General features: G+C 41.1%; 1 protein-coding gene across 1 annotated transcript in view; it reads right to left on the bottom strand.

The window, feature by feature from the left end:
* The window catches only part of LOC126267226 (ovarian-specific serine/threonine-protein kinase Lok-like), a 208,491-nt gene that overhangs the window by 57,376 nt on the left and 125,078 nt on the right, over positions 1-26,037 (bottom strand). The window contains exons 2-4 of the mRNA XM_049972209.1: positions 13,662-13,916; positions 13,432-13,559; positions 12,073-12,171 (exon numbers count right to left, since the gene is read on the bottom strand). Of these exons, the coding sequence (XP_049828166.1) occupies positions 12,073-12,171; positions 13,432-13,559; positions 13,662-13,916 (482 nt within the window). The remainder of the gene's footprint in view (positions 1-12,072; positions 12,172-13,431; positions 13,560-13,661; positions 13,917-26,037) is intronic.

Raw genomic sequence — 26,037 nt, 5'->3', positions numbered from 1 at the left:
CTGCACCTCAGACTTTTTGTAGGAAATGCTTTCAAATGATGAATAATTGTGGGTGAGGATGTAGTTGGTCATGGTGACTAGGAAGGAGGTTGTTGGTTTGGAATCCTTCAGGCATTAGGAAGGGTAGTGCCCAATCGCAGTAAGGCCATGGGCATTAGGGATCTTAGTGCAAAGGGAGGTGGGATCAATATTGACAAGCAGGGCACTGTGTTGTAAATGAACAGCGGAGCTTCAGTGGAGGAAATGGTTAGTATCTTTTATATAGGAGTGTAGGTTCCAGTAACAGACTGAATATGTTGGTCTTTGAAAGCAGTCGGGGCACAGTAGCCAGCCACAATAGGGCATCGTTGGTGGTTAGATTTAGCATGTACAAGGTAGGACTGTGGGGAGGGGTATGGGTGAGGAGAGAGATGGACTTCGGGGGGAGGTTCTAGGATGGGCCTAAGGATTTGAGGAGAGACTGGAGATCCTGCTGCATTTCTGGGAAGGGGTCACTGTGGTAGGGTTTGTAGGTGGATGAATCCAACATTTTCTAGGTAGTCCTTGCAGTTCAGAGCAACAGGCATGGAGCCTTTGTCATCAGTTATGAATATAAGGTCAGGATCAGTTTTTAGGTGGTTGGTTTCAGTTCTTGCTGTGGAATTTAAGGTTAGTTTGCATGCTGTGGGAATGGGGAATGAGGCAAGGCTTGAGATTAAGAAATTCTGGGGAGTTAACACTTTCCAACAATCTTTTTGTTGTGCCTATCTGCGACTCAGCATCTCTGCTATATGGTGAGTATTAACTATCCTCCTCTTAATATTGTTAACTTCCATTCTGAATTTTCTAGTGTTTGATTTTGCCTTATGGCTTTTCTTCCATCCTAACCCAGTGCTGTTTTCCTTTTTTCCTTTGCTACTATTTTCTAATGCATTTCTTTAATCAGTGCCCATCCTTTTTCTTCTTTTCTGTATTTCTCTTGTTGCCTTACAAACTGCACTACACACTCTACTTATGAGACACATTGTATCAACCATATTGGTCACACTCAACACAGGACTAAAAGATCATGCACATTATTGATGTAGCATCTCATGTCCCACATTACTCCCTCTGATGTGTTAATCCTTTAACTTAAAATCAATCACTCTCCCTGAGTCACTTTCACTTCTTTTTGCCATGTTATTTCCTGTACCTTTCCTGTGCCACACGAACTGGTATCTCGTCCTACCAACCTCTCGCCACCCCCAACTCCTCCTCTCTATTTCAGTTCGAACCTACTACATTCAACTAATCTAGTCACATCTGCCGTCCCTCTTCTTCACATTTAGCCACCCACAAACCTGTTACCCACATTACTATTTTTTGTTTCTTTGATCTCATTACGACTTTATGCAAATTTCAGTTTGTTTTCACCTTTCAATATCTGCCTACTCCCTCACATTTCATATGGTTTCCACTTGTTTCATCCTTTTCTTCATTTTCCACACATGTTTGGGTATATTTTTGCGATTTTTGCAGACATATTTATACGTTATTTACATATTTTTACACCTTTTTTCCACCATTGTGGATCCTTGCTCCTTCCAGCTGCATCAATATAGAAAAGTTTCCTTATCCCTAGCCAGAACCCAGTCCCCCATATTGTTCCTGCATTGTTGCTTGGCTCATGGAATCCCTCCATCCTTCCCCCCCCCCCCCCCCCCCCCCATGACCTTACCATCAAGTTACCCTTCTCTGGCTGCCACCCTTCCTTCCAAAATGACATCAATCTGTTAAGATCCCGCCAATCCTTAGCCTTCACCAATATAGGCCTGCAAAACCATACAAGGCAGCCCTGAAACTACTTGCAATACCTTATTTATTTATTTACACGTCAAGTTCCATAGGACCAAATTGAGGAGCAAATCTCCAAGGTCAGGGAACACATCAGGACATGAAGTTACAACATATAAGTAATAATAGATAAAAATAAAATATTTATGAACCCAAAAAAAGTCAATCCAAAAGTTCAAGTAACCAGCTGTGATGGCTGAGTGGTTCTAGGCGCTTCAGTCCGGGACCACGCGACTGCTAGTTGCAGGTTCAAATCCTGCCTCACATATGGATGTGTGTGGTGTCCTTAGGTTAGTTAGGTTTAAGTAGTTCTAAGACTAGGGGACTGATGACCTCAGATGTTAAGTCCCATAGTGCTCAGAGCCATTTGAACCATTTGTTTAAGTAAATGCAATCAACATACAACAAGAATCAGCTTAATTTTTCAAGGAACTCCTCAATAGAATAGATGGAGTGAGCCATGAGGAAACTTTCCAGTTTTGGTTTGAAAGTGCATGGATTGCTGCTAAGATTTTTGAATTTGAGTGGTAGCTTATTGAAAATGGATGTACAAGAGTTAAGGAAGTCTGATCAAAATACAGGTTAGATTTCTGCCATGTATTAACTGAGTGAAAGCTGCTTATTCTTGGGAATAAGCTAATCTTGTTAACAAGAAATGACAGTATGGAATATATATATATATATATATATATATTGAGAGGCCAATGTCAAAATACCCAGACTTGTGAATAGGGGTCGACAAGAGGTTCATGAACTTACACAACTTATTGCCCAAACCACCCACTTCTGTGTTGAAAATATCCTTTTAGAATAGGAAGAGTTACCCCAAAATATAATACAATATGACATAAGTGAATAAAAATAAGCAACCTTAACTAATTTTCATGTCAAACAATCACTCACTTCAGATACCATTCGAATAGTAAAAATGACAGCATTAAGTCTTTGAACAACATGATGATCATGGACTTTCCATGACAGTTTACTATCTATCTGAACGCATAGAAATTTTAACTGTTCAGTTTCACTAATCATATGCCCATTCTGTGAACTTAAAACGTCAGATTTTGTTGAATTGTGTGTTAGAAACAGTAAAAACTGAGTCTTACTGTGATTTAGCGTTAGTTTATTTTATACGAGCCATGAACTTAGGTCATGAACTGCACTATTTGAAACTGGGCCAATGTTGCACACAACATCCTTTACTACCTAGCTAGTGTCATCAGCAAACAGTAATATTTTAGAGTTACCTGTAATACTAGAGGGCATATCATTTATATAAATAAGGAACAGGAGTGGCCCCAACACTGATCACTGGGGCACCTGCCAATTGACTGCACCCCACTCAGACCCCACATCACAGCTTCTGCTGTCTGTTGCTAAATTAAGAGGTGAACTAATTGTGAGCTACTCACTGTATTTCATAATGGTCCAACTTCTGGAGCAATATTTTGTGATCAACACAGTCAAATGATTTAGTTAATTCAAAAAATATGCCTAATATTTGAAACCTCTCCATCCATAAAATTCTGCTGCTATGTAATCCCAAATTTCTGAATCCCACAACACACATTGAAACTCTTGCCCTCCAGGAACAGGAGCATCAGCACAACACCACCTAAAAACACTATCCATCCTGCTCACTTCCTACTCCTCCCTTGGACTGCCACTGTCCATCACCCCTACAAAACCTGCAAATTTCCCCCATGTCCCCTCATAACTGACAAACCCTGTCTTGCAGTTCTACTACATTTACACCACCCTCCAAAACTTCCTCCCACCACCACACAGGATGCAGAACCAAAACAGACCCAAACACAATCATGAACCTTTCCTCCAAAAGCCTTAGCCCCACATAAGTATCAGTCCTTTCCAAAGGCCTCACCTTTTGTCCTACTCCCAAATTGAGTCATGCAGGACTTGTTAAGGACCTTCTCTCCTCCCAGTCCCTGCAGTGGATACATTTTTATTTATTTTTTTTTTTTTACCCCCACCAACGCTACCCATCTGACTCAACCAAAACACCAATGTTCATCTCTGTCTGACTCAGTTCACTCCTCATCCAACCATGATCCACCCCCACTACCCCAAATTACCCTCTTAACTTTCCTGAATTTCTTAACCTGGAACCTTACCTCACCATCATTCCCCAAATTCCTCGATATACAAACTAACCTTACAGACACAGCAAGAACCACAATCCACAACCTAAAAACTGATACTGATCTTTTAATACTACCTGCTGACAACAAAGGCTCCACCACTGTTCTTTTGATTCGCAAGGATTACCTGGCAGAAGGACTCCACCAGATGTCAGATTCATCCACCTACAAACCCTGCCACAGTGACTCCATTCCATAAATCCAGCAGAATCTCCAGTCTCTTCTCAAATCCTTAGGCACACCCCATTCCAGCACTACACAGCCCTTTATTCCACCAATGCACCCAGTCTTTTTACTTCTCTCCTTTCCCATCACTCTGCCCTCTCTCCCCCACCCTCTGTCTAACCTTCTGACTGCACGTCCCCCTACCCTGCTATCCCTCCCCCTCCCTGCCTCAGCCTCCCCCTTACCTCCACCTGGTCATCTCTCACATAACGTGCTGTTGCTCGCAGTCTGGCCCCAGCTGCCGGAGACTGTGGTCGTGTGTGTGTGTGTGTGTGTGTGGGCGTGCGCATGTATACATGTTGTCCATTTTTGACAAATGCCTTGTTGGCTGAGAATGCACTTTCCAATGGTCTTTTGGTTGTGTCTGTCTGTGACTCAGCATCTCCGCTATATGATGAACAGCAACTATACTTTTCATAATATTATTATAGTATATTTAAATTATTTATATCAAGAAAGTATGTTTGAGAACTGCTCAGTACAATTAACTGATTTGAATACAGCGATCATGTCCATCTGTATGATTTCTGGGAGTGCTGTGACAAAATGTTTGTTAGCTAAATTTAAAACTTAAGACAGAAAGTGCTCTACATTTTTGGCAATATTTATTGACTCAAATGTCTTGCTTGAAACTGTGTTTGCAAATGTTAAGTATCATTCTAGTATGAGAAGGAAGATTCACTTGAAGCTTCTGTCCTCACAACAGGTGGAATCTCTCCAACTGAGCAACCTGCCCTATCCTTCAGTCTTCCTCAAGGATGAAACTACATGGTCCCATCACATTAATGTGACCACCACCTGTGTTTGATATCAATATGCAATAACCATTCTAACACTGCAGGTGGTAGCACTAGCAGTGGAGTTTATATAAATGGGTTAGAGGATGCAGGAAATAGTGCAGTCATCATTGTAATGTGGGACTGGAGCAGTTTAACTTATGTCTAAATGAGCATGATCAGGGGTTTTTGAACCAAGGGTGGAAGCATTTCCGAAACTGAGGTGCAACTGTTGAGCAACTGACCACCTAGATAAATCAAGGGGCTCCCAACACTGTCTCCTCAATGACTGTTCAGTGAATAATACTGCCAATGGGCCTCCACAGCAGGTGCCTGTTTTATGAACCCATGCTGACTGCTGTTTATTGGCGATGAAGACTGGAATTTTTTACACCAACACCACAACTGGACGTCCACTGAGTGGTGACAAGAGTTCTTTTCACATGGATCATATTTTATGCTCAATCAGAAAGATGGCCATTGGTGTGTATGGCATAGGACATCTGAAAGCAAACTGTGAGGGAGCATTATTGACTATGGAATGTTTTCATGATTTTCCCTGAGTGATCTCACAATTCTGGAAGGCACAATGGATCAAGACAAGTATGCATCTATCCCTAGGGACAATTTCCACCTTACATGTAGCTTGTTTCTCCTCAGTATGATGTCATCTACCAACAGGACAATGCAACATGGCACACTGCTTGCTGTGCACCTGGATGAGTTTACGATACTTCCCTGGCCCCCAAACTTCCAGATTTAAACCCAATCAAGAATCTGTGGGACCACCTTGATCATGTAGTTTGAGCCATGGACCCTCAACCGCAAAACCTGGCCACTGCACTGGAGTTTGCAAGGCTCCACATCCCACCTTCTGGAACCTCAATGATACTCTTCCTGCATGTATGCACTGCAAAAGGTGGTTATTCAGCCATCTGACAGGTTGTCACATTAATGTGACTACACACTATGGTTAAAATCTAGGATAGCTTTTGTACTTTTGTATGTGTCTCGTGGCAGTACTAGATATTTCACCTCTTGAAGAAAAGTGATGGCCAGTAATTTAGTCTCATTTTTTTAAAGTATTGCAGGTCTATTTTCAGTTTTCACACTAGCCTAGACTATTCTTAGCATTCCAGAGTATTATAAGAATAAACAGATGTGGAAACTGCTATGGTATTTGAGATTGAAGAGACATTGGTGTTCCCTCAGTAAAACCTATGTGTCCTGCAGGACTCTGCTTTGGGCCCTGACCTCTTGACATTGTTCATAAATGACCTTCCAGAACATATACCCAAACTTAGTTCATTTTTGTATGCAGGTGATACAATATACTGATAACAAGTGATGAGCACACACACCAAGAAATGGTCCAGGAACATATTCTCCACTTACATAGTTGCAGCAGCCAGTTTTCTAATAAACACACAAAAAGCAATCAACATATGAAAAAATAATCCTCCATCCAGACCAGATGTACATACTGATGAAACTAAAATTAGCACAGTACAGGAAACAAAATTTCTTGGCCTGCATATCAGTGATACTTTAAGGCAAAAATTGTGTACAGACACACTGCTAAAAAATCTTAGCAAAAACTGTTTCTCACTGTAATCAGGAACAGGTACAGTCAATGCTGACTTTTCAGAGTTATGTACCATGCCTTAATTGAGTCTGTTATGAGCTATAGTTTCATTTCTGTGGAAATAGCTACTCATACTATTTCAAATGACAGAAGCAGACAGTGAGAGTAATCTCATTTAAAAATAAATATAACATATATAGATCACTTTGCAAAGTTTAAATTCTTGCCCATAGCATCCCTATATCTTGTAACATTGTAAAATTGCAATAGTGGAAGTAACACCAACCAATTTTTATTCTGCTTCCACATGAAGAGATTCACAATAACACTAAATGAAGTGCAGAACCATTCAAAATCTCGTAACTATAGAACATATCATATACAGTCTCATATGTCAGCATACACTAAGTAAATAAACATAAGTGAGGCCAAGTGCTCAGTGTGCAAGCTAAAATTGGACTGTTGTGTACATGCCACAGTGCTTTCTGTGCTGTAAGTTGGCCTCCCTAGGCCGACCATGGAGGCACTTGTATCACATGCTGTTTGATTATGTGTACTCACATTTTAGGTTTACAACACTGCTTCCCACTTGTGCTAATCGGCAAGTGATGACTGCTGGACCGGGTATCATGCTGGCACAGGAGAATATTGTCTGAAATGGCAAAGGCATGAACATGCGGAGTGCCCACTGCCCTGCAAGAAGCCATAAAGGAGCAATTGTTATAATGGTGCTGTATCCATGTCCACATCTGGGCAGGCACTTAGTGATGGAGCCAGCATAGAAGATGGAAACAGCAGCAACAGGGGCTGTGGAGATGGAGGCAGCCTGCTGCATGCTACTCTACCCAGTGACAGCAGCATACAGAGTGAAGATGGTGCATGAGCTGAGGAGGCATGGACCACATCACAGGGGCTGGTGCAGTTGGTGGAGGTGGCTGCAGGGCTCTCTGGTGCATGGTCAGTCATGCATGAATGGATCTAGTCATAGCGTTATGACACCAAGCCACTAGTGATGGTCACAGTGCAGAGGCGGTGGGCTTGGCAGTGGTGGATGACCACTGGTATCCATTTAGGGTGTGGCCAGACCTGCAGGTCCACACAGCAGAGCCAGGATGGAAACACTGCAAGACAGGTGTTGGGCATGGGTGGGAGTCGGCCAGAGCAGATAAAGCAGCATATGGAGCTGGTGGCTGGGTAGCAGCTCTGCCGGGCTATGGTCGCTAACTGGAGTGAACCTATTGAGGGCTTCCTTAGGAGAAGAATGAGTGATGTATTTTTTCAACTGTGTTTTTAATGTACAGACCAGACACTCTGCCTTGTCATTGGACTGGGGATAAAAGGAAGAAGCTGTAACATTCCAGATTCCACTCTTTGTACAAAAGTCTTCAAAATCTTGAGTCACAAACTGTGGGCTGTTGTCTGCCACTAGCATATATGGCAATACTTCTAAGGAAAAAATCTTTGAGAGGGCAGCGATCATAGCTACTGTGGATGTGGACAGGCAACGAACAACATATGGAAATTTTTAGGAAGCATCAACTTCTACAAGCTAAAAAGAGTCGAGCAACAGACCCAGAAAAATCAGCATGAATATGTTCCTAGTGGCTGCTCAAAACATGTAGTGGTGGGCCAGCAATTTTGTGTGGGAAACACCCCAATGGTCCGGGAGGAGAAGGTGCGTGGCATCCCACCACAATGGAGATGAGATTACTACCCTGGATGCTGACTCTTCAGTAGCCAACAGTTGTGGAGCATCAAGAACCAAGAGGCAGTGGCAGAAAGCATAATTATTACACAAAGGATCCGATGCTTTGCCCAGTGATTTATCCAGCCAGCCATGGTGGGCAAATTGATGGAAGAAGGGTTGGCTGTGACAGCTGCCAAAATCTGAGAACTGGTAATGTAAAAACCATCCATTCTGCTGCATGCCACACAAACAAACATAGCATCCATAGTGTTTTGGGCTTTGGCATAACAGTTCGTCCTAATCAAATGATAGAGCAGGGCCAAACAACAACTGAGAAAGAGCATCCTTGTTAGTGTGTTGTGCTGTGGGTCAGAAATAAATGTCATAGCTATAGCATTATAAAAACAAGAGCCCATATTATAGGCAATGGGCCGCTTTATCCAAGGACTGAGAAAAGAAACCAGAGGTTTATGATCAAAAATAAAATGAAACTTAGAACTGTATAGGAAAACATGAAATTTATGAGTGCATATAAAATAGCAAGGGCTTCTTTTTCTATCTGCGAGTAGCACTGCTGGGCCTGATTCAGTTTTGGACCATACACAATATGGCCTTAGGGACAATCTGCATATTTGAGCATGGTGACAGCTCTGAGGCCATACTGGGAGGTGTCTGGCCAGAACAAGATGTTGGCCTGGTTGGGAGATGACCAAGCAAGAATCCAACTGTATTTTGACTTTAATAGGGCGAAACATGCGCACAGGTGGGTGGCCAGTGAAAACAAACATCTTTACGTAAGAGAGCATCAAGTGGCTAGGCTAATGTGGTTGCACCAGGAGGAAATTTATTGTAGTTCACTCTTCCTGAGAAGGGCTTGCAACTCTTTGACAATGGTAGGATGCAGCAGAGCTGTAATGGCCTCGACATGTTGGTGACCTGGTGCAAGCATGTGAAACTGCAAAACTGACAGATGATAGAAGGCTGAAGAAATTATGATTTGTCCAAGTTATATTTCAAATTTGCGGCCTGTAGCACCATGAACAAAACACTAAGCTTCCGCAAATGTTCATCTGTTGAGGAACCTGAGACCACAATATCATCCAGTTAGTTAAGACACCCTGGCACAGAGGATGTGAGTTGCTCCAAAAATCGTTGGAAAATGGCACTACCCATGCTGAATGGCAGGTGCTGGTATTGATATGACCCAAAGGAGGTATTCACAACAAGGACATGTTTGAAATCATCATCCAGAGGCAGTCATAAGTATGCTTCTGAGAAGTCTATTGTGGAAAAATATTGGCCCCGGAAAGCCATGCTAAGAGTTCATCTGGATGGGGTAAGGATTAGGTGTCAGTAATAGATTGTGAATCTACAGATACTTTAAAATCACCATAGAGCCGAAGGCTGTTGTGAGAGTTTCCAATGGAGCAGACCATTCACACAAGGAGACAGGTGTGACACCATTCAAAGACATAATATGATCCAGTTCCAATCTGATATGTCCCCATAAAGCTACTGGTACTGCATGGACACAAAAAACAGTTGGCCTGCTATTGGTTCCATTACGACCTAGGTCTTGAAATTGGAAGCACACCCCAGACCTTCCAAGAACAGGGAGGAATATAATGAGTAGAGTGCATCGAATTGTTGATATGGAACTTGATCTGGTGCCAGATGCACTTTGTGTCAGAAACTGAAAATTAGCAAAAATTTTGAAGATATCTAACAAAAAAATTGATTTTAGTGTTGCCATCATCCACCACTAGAAACTTCAAAGGCTAAACAACTGCTCTGTATGTCACGGAAGTATAAAACTGTCCCAGTATAGGTATTTGTTATTTGTTGTAACTCAACGACCAATGAGAGCAACGGTTTCATGTCACCCAACACTTTTGGCATGCAACCCGCTCATATTGAACAATACAATAAGGGAAAGATGGAAGAAGAGCATGTGGCCACTACTGCGATGGTAATTGCTGCTGCTGCTGCTGCTTAAGTCAGTGCTACCCCATGCAGCATAGAGGTTGCAGTTACACAGCTGAGACATCGTCTTACCCATGTGAGCTAACCAACAGTGGCTGAGGAGGAGAGGAAGCAAAGGCAGTTATTGCACACCATGCTTCTATCTGATTTCCTACCATCCTAGATCCTTCAAAAGACAGAGCAATGTTCAGACCATCCGTGAGAGAGGAATGTGAAGCACATTCATGAGCTTCCCCATGTGAGGCCAAGCATATTATAGCATCATGAACCACTGAATCAGCATATGAGTCCTGATAGGCCTCAATAACAAAGTGGCAATGATGGCTAAGCAAATAATGACAGTTAGAGAGCAACTGATGCATTTCATCAAAAGAGAGACTGGCAGGTTCCTAAAGAGGAATTAGCTGACATAAAAGATGATAAACACGAAGATATATCCATGACAAAAATAAAGTCTTATACAAGCTGGAACTGGCGACTCTAAAAATTTGAAAATGTTATCAAAAGTGTTTTTAATATGCATCCCAATCTTTGATGGAATCATCATACAGAGGAAACGATGGGGGTTGTGTCTGTGGCAGTTGAACCTGACATGTCAACAAGGCTGCCAAATTGTTCAGTGCCACAGAGAGAGCCTGCTGCTGGTCAGTGAGAGCTTATTATTGTTCAACAAGAGATTGAAGAATTTCTTCCACTGACATGTTAGCTGTTTATCAAACCAAGAAACAAAACATTTGGAACACTTGAGTAGAATACTGCACTCAATGCCAAGTATCTTTTAACACTGTTCGGATGCAAACCAAGTTTTATTCTGTTTCCACATGAAGAGATTCACAATAACAATGCATGAAGTATAGAATGGGACAAAGTCTCATAACTATAGAACACATCAATATACAGTCTCACAGGTGAGCATACAATAAGTAAGTAAACACAAGTGAGGCCGAGGGCCCAGCATGCTGGGCTTATATTGGGCTGTTGTGCACATGGCACAGCATTTGCTGCACCATCTGTCCAGGTTGTGAGGCGTCCTTTCTAGGCCAGACATTGATGCACTTGAATCACATGCTGTTTGATTATGCATGTTTACACTATAGTGTTCAACAATATATACAAATACATTGACTTGTTTCACAATGAAGCCTTTGGAGTCACCACATAAATAAAAACCTCAGTTGCCACTACTATGGCACAAGAAACAAAAGTCACATTATCATACCCGAAATACAAAATTGTATGACAATATGTAAAATGCATGGGAACTGAAATGTAGAGATTAGTCAAATCAAACACATTAACAATACAAATGATAGTCAAATTGCAATGAATATTATTGTAGCACTGCTTATTTCTGCGAAGGAATTTCTAGATATGAAGTTCTAATGTAAGTCAATCTATTCAGTGTGTCTTTGTGTAACTTAAATTAACTATTAAGTATGGATGTGCCATAATTTCATATGAATCACTATGTTTGTTTTCACTTCTGTTTATTGTAATTTGTTTTCACTTCTGTTTATTGTAATTTGACAACCAGTAATGTTTGTATGTTTTGTAAACAGCAGTATATAATAATTTTTGTTGTATTGCAGTTAACTTATCCCAAATCAACTGAACAATTCCGTACTTAACTTATCTGTGGAAAAAATAAAGAATCAACTGATTAACCAGGAATGTAAGATAATTATTCTGTTTATCAATGCTATCAGACACAACAGAAAATAACGGTCAGTCTTTGTTGAACATCTTCAATGACAGTTTGATAGACATAAGTGGCATATTGTGCCATTTCAAACTGCTTGAAGACTCTGTATCTGATTTTCAGTAAAATTACATACTTACATGTTTCAACCCTCTGAGAATTTTTGCCTCCCATTTGGCATACTTTTCTTCACCAGGATGGAGAGTGATTGCTTTCATGGCATATCCCTTGTGGCTTTTCTGAAAAAGGAAATGTTATATGTATTATTTTTGTCTGCAAATTAGCTTGCAAATTAACATACATCAAAGCATGTACATCACTGTTATAATTAAACTTTCACTACTTGAGAGGCCACCATGAAAAATGCATAACTGTAGGACAATGAAACTTTGTGGAACCATTTGTAAGGACATGCAATAGAGAAATAACAAATAAATCATTGAAAGGAATATGAGAGGGTAAAACTTGTTAATTGCATACCATGTTTACATTACAGATTACAAACATTGCTCACTGTGATGGCCATCCACATCCATGAGAGCCTGGAACTGCACTAGAGACACCAGTTTGCAGTTGTTCACAGCACTTTTTGAACAGTGGACCACAGAATGTTCTGCTGTCATGACACAGCTCGTGCACTGCTTAAAGATTGCACACTGCATCCAGCATTCTCAGCTATGGCAAGATAACCTCTTCAACAATTTGTGGTGCATTTGGCTGTTGGACTGTCCCAGATGCTATTCCTAAATCGCCAGTTTGTTCAAATTTCCAAATCATGTTCTTCAACCCCTGTGTAGAAGAGGACTTTCCATATTCCTTTACTGCACTGATACTTCCATGCTTACTGTTGGCAACTGCAATGCACACTGATGCTTGTGCTTTAGCCCTACATCACTGCACCAGTACCAGTGCCTAATAGCAAGTCATGACATAAACACTACTAACAATGCAAATCCTGCAGGGTGCAGTCTGAACATTATTCCTATAAAGTTGGGTGCCCTAAGGTAAATAGTTTTCCATCTACACTGGCTCAGGTAGCAAAAGTTTAATTATAGTCGCCCCATAAGTAAAAGGGTATCAACAGCAAAGATGAAATGACAATTACTCACAAGAAAATATGCTTTTAAAACATAATTGTTGGCTGAGGGCACTTCATTAAATTAGGAAAATTTCTGTAATGTTATTCATGAGTGAAAACAGGTTCTGCAATTTTCAAATAAGAAAATAATGAAACTGTGCAGTGCTGACACTTAACTTCCCCTTCTAGCACTCAAAACAGACTCAGAGGCTTGGCTTCTATTTCCTGAATGATATTGCTCCTGGGAAGGAAAAAGATAATAAAGTTGAAATTTGCACATTATCAGTCATATTTAACCTCTCAGTTGTTCATTTATTTTTATATTTTATTTCTCCCATTCATTTACTTTTATTATTTTATTTCTCCTGGAATACATGTTACATACTTTAATTGTTACTATTTAAATTTGGGTGTTACATACCTTGTTAAATATTGCATGAACACTACCAAATCCTCCAGATCCAAGTAAATATGATACTGCATATTTATCCTTAATGGTTGGAGGATAATTACACATATCACAAGTCTTTTTGTCCATAAAAACAAGAACTGAAACATGTAAAAGAGCAGTGATGTATTATAGTTAATATGAAAATTTGAATTTTTTAGTCATTTTGGAAAACTACGTTTAATATGCTGTTTAATATTCACCTGTTGTTGTCTTGTCTATTAATGCAATTTTACTATTGTGTGCCAATACTTTTGTCTTTCCTTTGCCAACAGCTGTTTCATCAATAAATGTGCCTTTTTTACTCACATCTTCCAAGACTACATGTTCACCCTTTTTAATTATTTTGAAGTGGCAGCTCTCAATGTAATTCATATCCAAATCTCCAAAGCATTCTTTTGGGATGACTAAATCACATTCTGATGCAGCTCCCACTGTGGCTTCTTCTTTTCTTAGTTCTGAAACAACAGTAACCCTGTATTGTTGCCAGTTTACGGACAGAATAAGGTACCTCAAGTCCACATTCCTCTTCAGTGGATTTGATATGAAAACAAGAATTAGGTTTCTGCAGGTAACCACAATTGTGATGTTGAGCTGTACTAAGAAAGAGTTCACATTTAATAATTCTGGTGTATTTTGATATTATCTATATATATATATATATGATGATGAAAATAAAATAGAAAGAAACTTCCACATGGGAAAAATATATTAAAAACAAAGATTCCAAGACTTACCAAGCGGGAAAACGCCGGCAGACAGGCACAAGAACAAAACACACAAACACACACACAGAATTACTAGCTTTCGCAACCGATGGTTGCTTCTTCAGGAAGGAGAGGGAAAGACGAAAGGATGTGGGTTTTAAGGGAGAGGGTAAGGAGTCATTCCAATCCCGGGAGCGGAAAGACTTCCCTTAGGGGGAAAAAAAGGACAGGTGTACACTCACGCGCAAACACACACACACACATATCCATCCACACATACACAGACACAAGCAGACATATTTAGGCAAATTTGCCTAAATGACACTGTTGCCTAAATATGTCTGCTTGTGTCTGTGTATGTGCGGATGGATATGTGTGCGTGTGTGTGTGCGCGTGAGTGTACACCTGTCCTTTTTTTCCCCCTAAGGGAAGTCTTTCCGCTCCCGGGATTGGAATCACTCCTTACCCTCTCCCTTAAAACCCACATTCTTTCGTCTTTCCCTCTCCTTCCTGAAGAAGCAACCATCAGTTGCGAAAGCTAGCAATTCTGTGTGTGTGTTTGTGTGTTTTGTTCATGTGCCTGTCTGCCGGCACTTTCCCGCTTGGTAAGTCTTGGAATCTTTGTTTTTAATATATTTTTCCCATGTGGAAGTTTCTTTCTATTTTATATATGTGTGTGTGTGTGTGTGTGTGTGTGTGTGTGTGTGTGTGTGTGTGTGTGTGTGTGTGTGTGTGTAATTTAAAGAATGAATTGGGTTTTAAAAGAAATTTCTTAATAATACAGTTGAACTCAAAGCAGGTGCATGTCAAAAGGGTGGAGGTTGTAGAGAATAAGCAACTAGTATGGGTCAGTAACATCAATTAACCGAGAGTTAAAAACTGTCAGAAAGAAGTTAGGATACACTGTACAACAACTTGAGCAGAGTGAAACAGGCACATGAAGAGAGGCAGAACAACTTAAACAAGACACACAAGAAAGTAATAATTTACTAATAATTAATAGAGATGTACACCATTATTGAAAAATATGGAGCAATTTATTAAATTTTTATTTCATAAAATATCAGTTGAATATGAATAGTCTCCACATCATTGACAGGAAGAGGATCTGATGTTTTAGCTACCACTTCTAGAGCACTGATAGTTGTGCAACTGAATGTTAGTGTTCTCATCCAAATTCAGTGTTCAAGAAGGGTAGTAGGAGTAATCCATTTAACTACAGACCTATATCATTGACGTCGGTTTGCAGTAGGGTTTTGGAGCATATACTGTATTCAAACATTATGAATCACCTCGAAGGGAACGATCTATTGACACGTAATCAGCATGGCTTCAGAAAACATCGCTCTTGTGCAACGCAGCTAGCTCTTTATTCGCACGAAGTAATGGCCGCTATCGACAGGGGATCTCAAGTTGATTCCGTATTTCTAGATTTCCGGAAAGCTTTTGACACCGTTCCTCACAAGCGACTTCTAATCAAGCTGCGGAGCTATGGGGTATCGTCTCAGTTGTGCGACTGGATTCGTGATTTCCTGTCAGGAAGGTCGCAGTTCGTAGTAATAGACGGCAAATCATCGAGTAAAACTGAAGTGATATCAGGTGTTCCCCAGGGAAGCGTCCTGGGACCTCTACTGTTCCTGATCTATATAAATGACCTGGGTGACAATCTGAGCAGTTCTCTTAGACTGTTCGCAGATGATGCTGTAATTTACCGTCTAGTAAGGTCATCCGAAGACCAGTATCAGCTGCAAAGCGATTTAGAAAAGATTGCTGTATGGTGTGTCAGGTGGCAGTTGACGCTAAATAACGAAAAGTGTGAGATGATCCACATGAGTTCCTAAAGAAATCCGTTGGAATTCGATTACTTGATAAATAGTACAATTCTCAAGGCTGTCAATTCAACTAAGTACCTGGGTGTTAAAATTACGAACAACTTCAGTTGGAAGGACCACATAGATAATATTGTCGGGAAGGCGAGCCAAAGGTTGCATTTCATTGGCAGGACACTTAGAAGATGCAACAAGTCCACTAAAGAGACAGCTTACACTACACTCGTTCGTCCTCTGTTAGAATATTGCTGCGCGGTGTGGGATCCTTACCAGGTGGGATTGACGGAGGACATCAAAAGGGTGCAAAAAAGGGCAGCTTGTTTTGTATTATCGTGTTATAGGGGAGAGAGAGTGGCAGATATGATACACGAGTTGGGATGGAAGTCATTACAGCATAGACGTTTTTCGTCGCGGCGAGACCTTTTTACGAAATTTCAGTCACCAACTTTCTCTTCCGAATGCGAAAATATTTTGTTGAGCCCAACCTACTTAGGTAGGAATGATCATCAAAATAAAATAAGGGAAATCAGAGCTCGAACAGAAAGGTTTAGGTGTTCGTTTTTCCCGCTCTCTGTTCGGGAGTGGAATAGTAGAGAGATAGTATGATTGTGGTTCGATGAACCCTCTGCCAAGCACTTAAATGTGAATTGCAGAGTAGTCATGTAGATGTAGATGTAGAGCCAGTTTGGACAAGTTATCAGTAAGGTCAACATCTACATCGACATGATTACTCTGCAGTTCACAATTAAGTGCTTGGAAGAGGGTTCACAGAACCATCTTCAAGCTATTTCACTACCATTCCACTCTCTAATGGCATATGGAAAAAATAGCACTTAAATCTTTGCGTATGACCTCTGATTTCTTTTATTTTATTATGACAATCAGTCCTCCCTATGTAGTTGGGCACCATCAAAATATTTCTGCAGTTGGAAAATGAAGTTGGTAACTGAAATTTCATGAGAAAAAGTGCCCTTGTTTTAATCATTGTTATCCCCAATTTAAGTATCATATCTGTGGCAGTATTCCTCCCATTTCATGGTAATTCAAAATGATCTGCTCTTCTTTGGCCTTTTCCAATGTCCTCTGTCAGTCCCATCTGATCCAGATCCCCCACTGCATACTGCACTCCAGAAGAGGCCAGGCAAGCATGGTGTAAGTGGTCTCTTTAGTAGACCTGTTGCACTTTCTAAGTGTTGTGTCAATAAATTTCAGTCTTTGGTTTTCTTTCCCAACAACATCATCTATGTGAGCATTCCAATGTAAGTTATTCACAGTTTTAATCACTAAGTATTTAATAGAGTTTATAGTTAGCAAATTTCTTTTAGTATTCATGTGGATGACTTCACAGTTTTCATTATTTAAGAGTCAATCGACATTTTTATACTGTACATATGTCTTGTCTATATAATTTTGCAATTGGATTTGATCATCTGATAACTTTACAAGAGGGTAAATGAGAGCATCATTGGAAAACATCTAAGAGGATTGCTCAGATTGTCACCTATGTTATTGGTATAGATTTGGAACAGAAGAGGAATGCCAGACATTACTTCCATTTTACTTGATGGCTTCAGTCAATTACTACAGACTGTGACCTTCCTGACAGGAATTACAAATCCAACTGCATAGCTGAGATGATATCACACATGTCGATTAGAAGTTGCTTGTGAGGAACGATGTCAAAAGCCTTCTGGAAATCTAAAAATATGGAATCAGTTTGACATCCTGTGTTGATAGTACCCATTATTTTGTGAGAATAAAGAGCTAGTTTTGTTTCACACAAATCATTTTCTTCAAGGTAATTCACAATGTTTGAACACAGCATATGTCCCAAAATTGATTTTAGTGATATGGGTCTGTAATTCAGCAAATTACTCCTATTTCCTTTCTTGGTTATTGGTGTGACTTGTGCAACTTTCCAGTCTTTAGGTACAGATGTTTTGATGAGCGAGCAGTTGTATATGGAGCTATAGTATCCACACACTTTGAAAGGAATCTGACTGGTATAATATCTGGGCCAGGGGTCTTGCCTTTGTTTAGTGATTTAAGCTGTTTTGCTACACCAATGGCTAACCTATAGCTTAAGGTTTGCTGCATCCTTGAGTTTAGAAGAAATGAGTCAGCAGCTTTAGTACAGACAGAATTTTGTCTCTGATTCAGCACTGACCCAGCAACTAGGAAAAGAATAAGGCTCTGATTTAAGCAGTTTCAACAATATATCTACAAAAAATGAAGTGGACTGACCACATGTGTTAGGTGGGGTGAAGAGATGGTCTGATGAAAATTTTGTGCTTAATCACAGAAATTCAACCAATATGACTAGTAGAGAATTAAGAATACTTCTGTATAACATGTTTTTAGATTCCTTTTGTATACAAGCCCTACTACTTAGAATTTGTTTAGGTTTTTGGTGTAAATGGCAAACAAAACTGTACTGAATGTTGTGCCAATGTGGTCAGAAAGATGAAGGACAAACTGTTTCTCCTGCCTTACTATTAATAATATGAGTGAAAATGCAAATATTCACAGTGTTTGAATATGGGATCCACAAAATCCCTGCGAAACACTGCAACATGATAGAGACTCAGCAAAACTAAAACTTGTATGCTTTGTGTGTCTTCTGTGCTCCTGACATATTTTCATAGTTTTGTTCTGTTTGCTCAGCCTGTGCCTTCAGCCTGAAGATATTTATCTCTCTGTACTTCTTCAACATGGCTTCTTCAACCCCATTGGTAGGCTCATCAGTTGTTACATGAGGCCTATGGACCAGAGTAAGCAACACACTCTCACAGTGTGAGGAATGATGGCACCTGAAAGCATACAAGTACAAGCCTGTGTGGGTGGTTGTCTCATATGAACTGTATCCCTTACTGTCATGTGTTGTGCATTTGACCAAGATGTCAAAGAATGAGAGTTTCCCATTCTCTTCCACCTCCATAGGGAATTTGACTCCAGTGTGCAGAGAATTCAAATGTTGGATGAATTCCTGAAGTAGAGCTGTTGATAAAATATTGATATATCAATATGTTTCCCAAAAATATCGATATATATCTACGATACTTTTTCCCCGATATATCGATGCTGAAGTGGCAATGTCAAGTGACAATATTTTTACTTTACATTATATTTTTTTCACAATTTTCCTTATATACTTGAATTTGTTCTTTTAAAATTGTAGTAGAACTTAATTTACTTTCACTGTATTAAGGAGTCTTACTACTTTTTGAGCTTTCATCACATCCAATCTTTGTCTTTGACTGTGTGTAGCAGGTATATGTGGCATAACAGAAGAAGTCTGACTGCACTGGGGGGGGGGGGGGGGGGGTATATAATAATGAGATTTTCGATGTGAAGAAATAGCAGACCCATTGTATTCAAAAACAATTTCTTCAAAATCAGTTGCTGAAAATGATGAAGAAAAATATAAATGACAAGATTCATCTTTATGATATGTGGAGATGTGTGAGGAGAAATGTTGACATAATCACCACTTGGTGCTACCAATAGAAACTGCAGTACTAGCTTCACCATGCAATTTTGACACTACAGCTGCTAGGTCACTGGTGTTGGCAGAAATGGAAAAAAACATGGAAGTCAACATGAAGTGTTCTGGACAAATCCAATATGTGACAAAACCAAGCAATGGACCCATTGGACACCTTTTATTGTGTCACTTACATGCAGTTACCATTGTTGGTAAAGTAGTTATCACCAAGTGTGTATGTGCAAAGTTTTCCTTTCAATTCTTGCTCTAAGGGAGACAGGCAGGCTGCTAGTTTGTTGATGTATGGAATATCTAATAATAAATCAATACTTTAAAACAAAGATTCCAAGACTTACCAAGCGGGAAAGCGCCAGTATATTTTTCCCATGTGGAAGTTTCTTTCTATTTTATTTAAATCAATACTTAAATATACAGCTTTAAAACTGGCAGTATATTTACAATGTTAAACTGATATTTTTGTGGGCCAATACTTCGATATTTTTTTCGGCGATATATTGATATTTTTTCTCAATATATCAAGAGCTGAGAATGATATTTTTTTAAATATTGCTGCATCAGATTCCCTATATTTGTCAAAAATATCAACACTCCTATCCTGAAGCCTTTCATGCCCATGTGGTCACACAAAATGAGGGTTATCAACATGTCTGAAGAAGTAAATGTCTTTTGCACCCCATGTCAGAGGCATCCATAAAGGTCCATGTTACAAGGTGTTCTTGTAGCTGTTGAATGAAGTATGTGGCATGTTCAGAAAGTAAGTATACTGTGACCATAATGGGCTGTGGTTTTTTGTTTCTTGAGGGTTAGCAACATTTTGTGGTAGAGGGGAGTGCATGACCAGAACAAGCATTGCAGTCACATGGTAGCAGGTAAACTCACATTGTAGTATCCAGTTATGTGAAAAATGTTGATAAGAATTCTACCAACTGCAAGTCACTTGCTGTGATCCACTTGTTTGCTCATGGAAGGAATAACATATACCAAAATTTTTTCTCAAACTCAATTGGTTTACAGCAAACGTGTTACGAACAAAAGGAGTGTATTTAAGTGGTGCAGGGAGTTTAATGGGGGCAGAACAAATGTTCATGATGAACAGAAGAGAGGAAGACTTTCCATTTTGACTGATGAGTTGGTGCAACAAAAATCGATGAAACTGTTTGTGAAGACTGCCGATAGAAGTGGATGAAAGTTCTGTGATGTTTCCTCAACTCTCCAAACTTCCTTACACAATACACTCACAGAAACTCTTGGATACTAGAAACTGTGCAAAATGAATTGCAAAACAGCTGGCAGAGTAGCACAAGAAAAATTCAGTAGCATCTGCAAGTTTCTTGAGTGACTTGAATTGGAAGGCGAGGATCTTCTTAGCCCCATAGTGAATGGAGATGAAATGTGGGTGGCTCATTACATGCTTGAGACAAAAAGACAGTCTTAACAGTGGTGTCATGTCACTTCTCCATCTGCCAAAAAATCAAAACCAAAATTTTGGATAAAAAAAATCAAGACCTCAGTTTTTGAGACTAAACACAATTTTTGCCTCAGAAGGAGACCATCAATTCACAACAAAACTGTAAGATCCTAAAAAACTCAAGACGAGCATTCAAAACAAAAGGGGGGAATGTTGATGAGAGGAGTGTGCTTGTTGCTTGACCACTTGCCCTGACACTGCCTTAGCCACCAGGATACTCTTGGATTCATTTGGTTGGTATGTTTAGAAGCTCCTACACCCCCTCTTCCTCTCCTGTAGTTCCCTGTTGCCCTTACTTGGCACCTTCAGATTATCATCCTTTCATCTCCCTGAAGGTACACATGAGTGAAATAAAATTTTCAACCAACAAGCAGGTACAGACAGAGTTTCTGAAGTGGGAGGAGGAGCTGGTGGGAGAGTTCTTCAAGGACGGCACAAAAAGCTTGTGCCATGGCTCACCACATGCACTGAATGAGATGGTGATTATGTGGAAAAATAGTTAACAAGAGTATCAACAATATCCTGTAATTTTTTTCAAATACACAGTTTTCTAAATGAAAATATAAAAATCTAATACACTAATTTTCTGAACATGCCTTGTGCACTGAGTTTCTAATGCCTCGTTGACATTCACCGATGGTGGGACTTAAAACTGCCAATAGAAGTTTGACCAGGCATTGTATAAGGGTGCCTGTGTTTCTTACAATAGGCTATATGGGGATGTCTTATTAGTGTACTTTAAGAAAATCGGAGCCTTAGTAGTGCAACAACATGTGGTCAAAGCTCAGCAGTCTTCCCTTTTACACTATTAGTCAGGTTTCATTCCAGTTTACTGCATGCTGGATTGCTGGGCATTTGCTGTTACTGTACTTTGATAGCAAAAGAAGTACAATAACATTTGCTTGATTATTTTAAAACCTTTCCATACTTCTTACAAGGTACCTCCCCCTGCTTTTGGGGTGATTGCCTTTGGTGAAATGGCTTTGGTGAGCATGTGGCACATTTTTCCACATTTTTCTTCCACATTGTCACTGGGATGGATGGATATAAATTGTTCTGTGCCAGTGATATGTACCAGTTCCTGTTGGTGTAAAACTGAGTCTCTTCAGGAGAACTGATTTCACTGTATCATCAGTCTGTTTTCCTGTGAGATTGATTCTGGTCCATTGTTGCTCATCTTGCAACTTTTGTTATTCTACTGCTGCTAGACTTCTCCTGCTTTGAGACTTGATTGGCTTTTGCACTGCACTCAGTTCAGCCAGATTGAGCTGCAGAGAGAGCATCAACCCACTGCCAAAAATCAGGCAACAGTAAGGAGGCCATCTCTAGGAGACATTCTGGTCAAATGCACTGGTACTGTGTGAAACAGTGTGCACAGGAAGGCTACCCACAATGATTTGTTCCTGCAAGCTTCCAGCTGCTGTCATCACCCCTCACAGGGAAAGGGCATATTACTTTCATAAAATAACTGACAAAGAAAATCTACCAAAGGAGCATAACCGTCTTAATGGAGTACTGGAGAGGAAAGGATATGGCAAGACACAAATCTGATGTGCCATTAGGCAGGATGTACAAGCCCAGCAAATAGAACACAACAAGGGAATAAGATAATGGCATTCCTACTGTATGCTGGAAAAATATCAAATAAAATCAGCAAAATCTTAATTCAGCGTAACACAAATGCCTATTCCATCCACCTCGAAAAACACAAGCACTCTTACATCCAGTGAATGTGGACTTGGGTCTCCATAAACCTAACATCTATAAGCACGGGAGACACACTGAACTCAACAAACCCACAAAATCTGTATTGCGGACACAGTGTGTGAAAAAACTGGAGGTGCTAACAAAAATTTAGACATTTTGGGACTGTTCCTTAAAGGAGCCTGTTAAGATATGAGTAGCTGATGGCTAGATGAATAGGAACAGTGGTTTCACTTTCAGTAAAGTGTGCGAGCCAGTATTCCACCAAATGAAGCCACAACGTTAGCCGAGAGTGACTTCTGCAACTAATGGGGGATGAGTTCCTACCCAGCTTCCAGTGATAATGGCTCTCCACCAATACTGTACCTGATGCTGCATGTAGCCAGTGGCAAGATAGGGTATGGTGGGCAATTTGAATGTAACAGAAGCACAATTTAGCAAAATCATTCATCCCCATCGAAGCGCAAGTCGCCGAAGTGGCGTCAAATCGAAAGACTTGCAGCAGGTGAGTGGTCTACCCGACGGGAGGCCCTCGTCACACGACATTTCATTTCATTTTTTCATTCATCGTGCTGGCTGCATCGGAAGATGAAGGCAAGGTACATTGTTGAAATAGTTTGTTTCATCATTGTCTTCTCCTGGCTGGAAACCAAAGAACAACTCAACCTTTCAGTATTTACCTGACTGTGCTGGTATTTTTCAAACCAAACAGTTACCTACACCTGCAGCAATAGTGGCCTTACTACTTGTCATTCACTTTACAATGAACATTGCAATTTTCCATGTAGTTAACAGGAATCCACAATCCCTGAATCCAGACAATTATACACTCCTGGAAATTGAAATAAGAACACCGTGAATTCATTGTCCCAGGAAGGGGAAACTTTATTGACACATTCCTGGGGTCAGATACATCACATGATCACACTGACAGAACCACAGGCAGATAGACACAGGCAACAGACCATGCACAATGTCGGCACTAGTACAGTGTATATCCACCTTTCGCAGCAATGCAGGCTGCTATTCTCCCATGGAGACGATCGTAGAGATGTTGGACGTAGTCCTGTGGAACGGCTTGCCATGCCATTTCCACCTGGCGCCTCAGTTGGACCAGCGTTCGTGCTGGACGTGCAGACTGCGTGAGACGACGCTTCATCCAGTCCCAAACATGCTCAATGGGGGACAGATCCGGAGATCTTGCTGGCCAGGGTAGTTGACTTACACCTTCTAGAGCACGTTGGGTGGCACGGGATACATGCGGACATGCATTGTCCTGTTGGAACAGCAAGTTCCCTTGCCGGTCTAGGAATGGTAGAACGATGGGTTCGATGACGGTTTGGCTGTACCGTGCACTATTCAGTGTCCCCTCGACGATCACCAGAGGTGTACGGCCAGTGTAGGAGATCGCTCCCCACACCATGATGCCGGGTGTTGGCCCTGTGTGCCTCGGTCGTATGCAGTCCTGATTGTGGCGCTCACCTGCATGGCGCCAAACACGCATATGACCATCATTAGCACCAAGGCAGAAGCGACTCTCATCGCTGAAGACGACACGTCTCCATTCGTCCCTCCATTCACGCCTGTCGCGACACCACTGGAGGCGGGCTGCACGATGTTGGGGCGTGAGCAGAAGACGTCCTAACGGTGTGCGGGACCGTAGCCCAGCTTCATGGAGACGGTTGCGAATGGTCCTCGCTGATACCCCAGGAGCAACAGTGTCCCTAATTTGCTGGGAAGTGGCGGTGCGGTCCCCTACGGCACTGTGTAGGATCCTACAGTCTTGGCGTGCATCCGTGCGTCGCTGCGGTCCGGTCCCAGGTCGACGGGCACGTGCACCTTCCGCCGACCACTGGCAACAACATCGATGTACTGTGGAGACCTCACGCCCCACGTGTTGAGCAATTCGGCAATACGTCCACCCGGCCTCCTGCATGCCCACTATACACCCTCGCTCAAAGTCTGTCAACTGCACATACAGTTCACTTCCACGCTGTCGCGGCATGCTACCAGTGTTAAAGACTGCGATGGAGCTCCGTATGCCACGGCAAACTGGCTGACACTGACGGCAGCGGTGCACAAATGCTGCGCAGCTAGCGCCATTCGACGGCCAACACTGCGGTTCCTGGTGTGTCCGCTGTGCTGTGTGTGTGATCATTGCTTGTACAGCCCTCTCGCAGTGTCCGGAGCAAGTATGGTGGGTCTGACACCCCGTTGTCAATGTGTTCTTTTTTCCATTTCCAGGAGTGTATAATTAATCATGTCTGTGATCATTGCAGTTCAGTTGAACTTTTTTTTGTTATCAGTAACTATTAAAGCTACTGCGAAGTGAACATAAGAATTTCAACAAGTGTATGGTTTAGGTGGACTGGGATTTGGTCTGGAACTGTGCAGCCATGGGCTTATTTTACAAACATATTTATTGATAACATAAATACTTCTTCAGAAACAAAAAGATTTTTGGTATTTTCTGTCCCTTTGTTGTATAGTGAAGGAATAGAAATCACCAACACGAGAGACACTGCACAACAGTTTATTCCCTAGTTGCAAGAACAAACAATGAACAAATATGAAAAGATCTATGATGTGCAAAGATCACAAAAAGAACTTAGAGCTAAGAGTCTGCAAGCCAAAACTTGGAGGTGCTGTTTTTGTTGTCAGTAGCTGCCACAGAGAACTCCTCCCCCCACCTCCCCCCCCCTTCCCCATGGGTAGTGCAGAGCATGGGGGAGAACCTGAATGGGAGATGCTTTTCACAATGAAATCTTGAAGGCACATAGGTGGAGGAAGGTGATGTTCCACACAGAAGTGGAACATTTATCAACTGGAGTGTTTGGTTGGTTTGGGGTATAAAGGGACCAAGCTACAGGGTCATCAGTCCCTTTTCCTGATGCAAACAAGGATCAAGATGAAACAACACCCAAATTGAGTTTGGGAAAGTAAAAGGGGCAAAGGAACCACACTGAAAGAGAAAACATAAGAAATGAACAAAAAACGGGGAAAACATACACCACAAGGGAAGGTAGGGGAAGGTACTAAAACCATAGAGCAGATGGTCTGGGCTGGCTGATCACAAGAATAAAAGAGGATGATCCAGGCACTCTGCAACACACTAAAATGTACACACCAAAAAGACAAGATGAGATGAACACACATAGGGAAAGGACGAATACGAAGACAAACAAATGGAAAGAAAGGGTGACAGAACATTAAAATGGAGGATGAGTGGAGGCCTTGGAGAGAGGGCCAGATGGTAAATCACAAATAAAGAATAAACCCTAATCTGCTGTTGAGGTATTGTCACCAACGCTGTATGTAGGGTGCTGGGAAGGTTAAAACTCCACCACAGAGCGGCTAAAATTGGGG

The sequence above is a fragment of the Schistocerca gregaria genome, chromosome 4 (assembly GCF_023897955.1).
Source record: "Schistocerca gregaria isolate iqSchGreg1 chromosome 4, iqSchGreg1.2, whole genome shotgun sequence".
NCBI classification, from domain to species: Eukaryota; Metazoa; Arthropoda; class Insecta; order Orthoptera; family Acrididae; genus Schistocerca; species Schistocerca gregaria.
The sequence above is the reverse complement of the archived record's forward strand: the minus strand, read 5'-3'. Positions and strand labels throughout refer to the sequence as shown.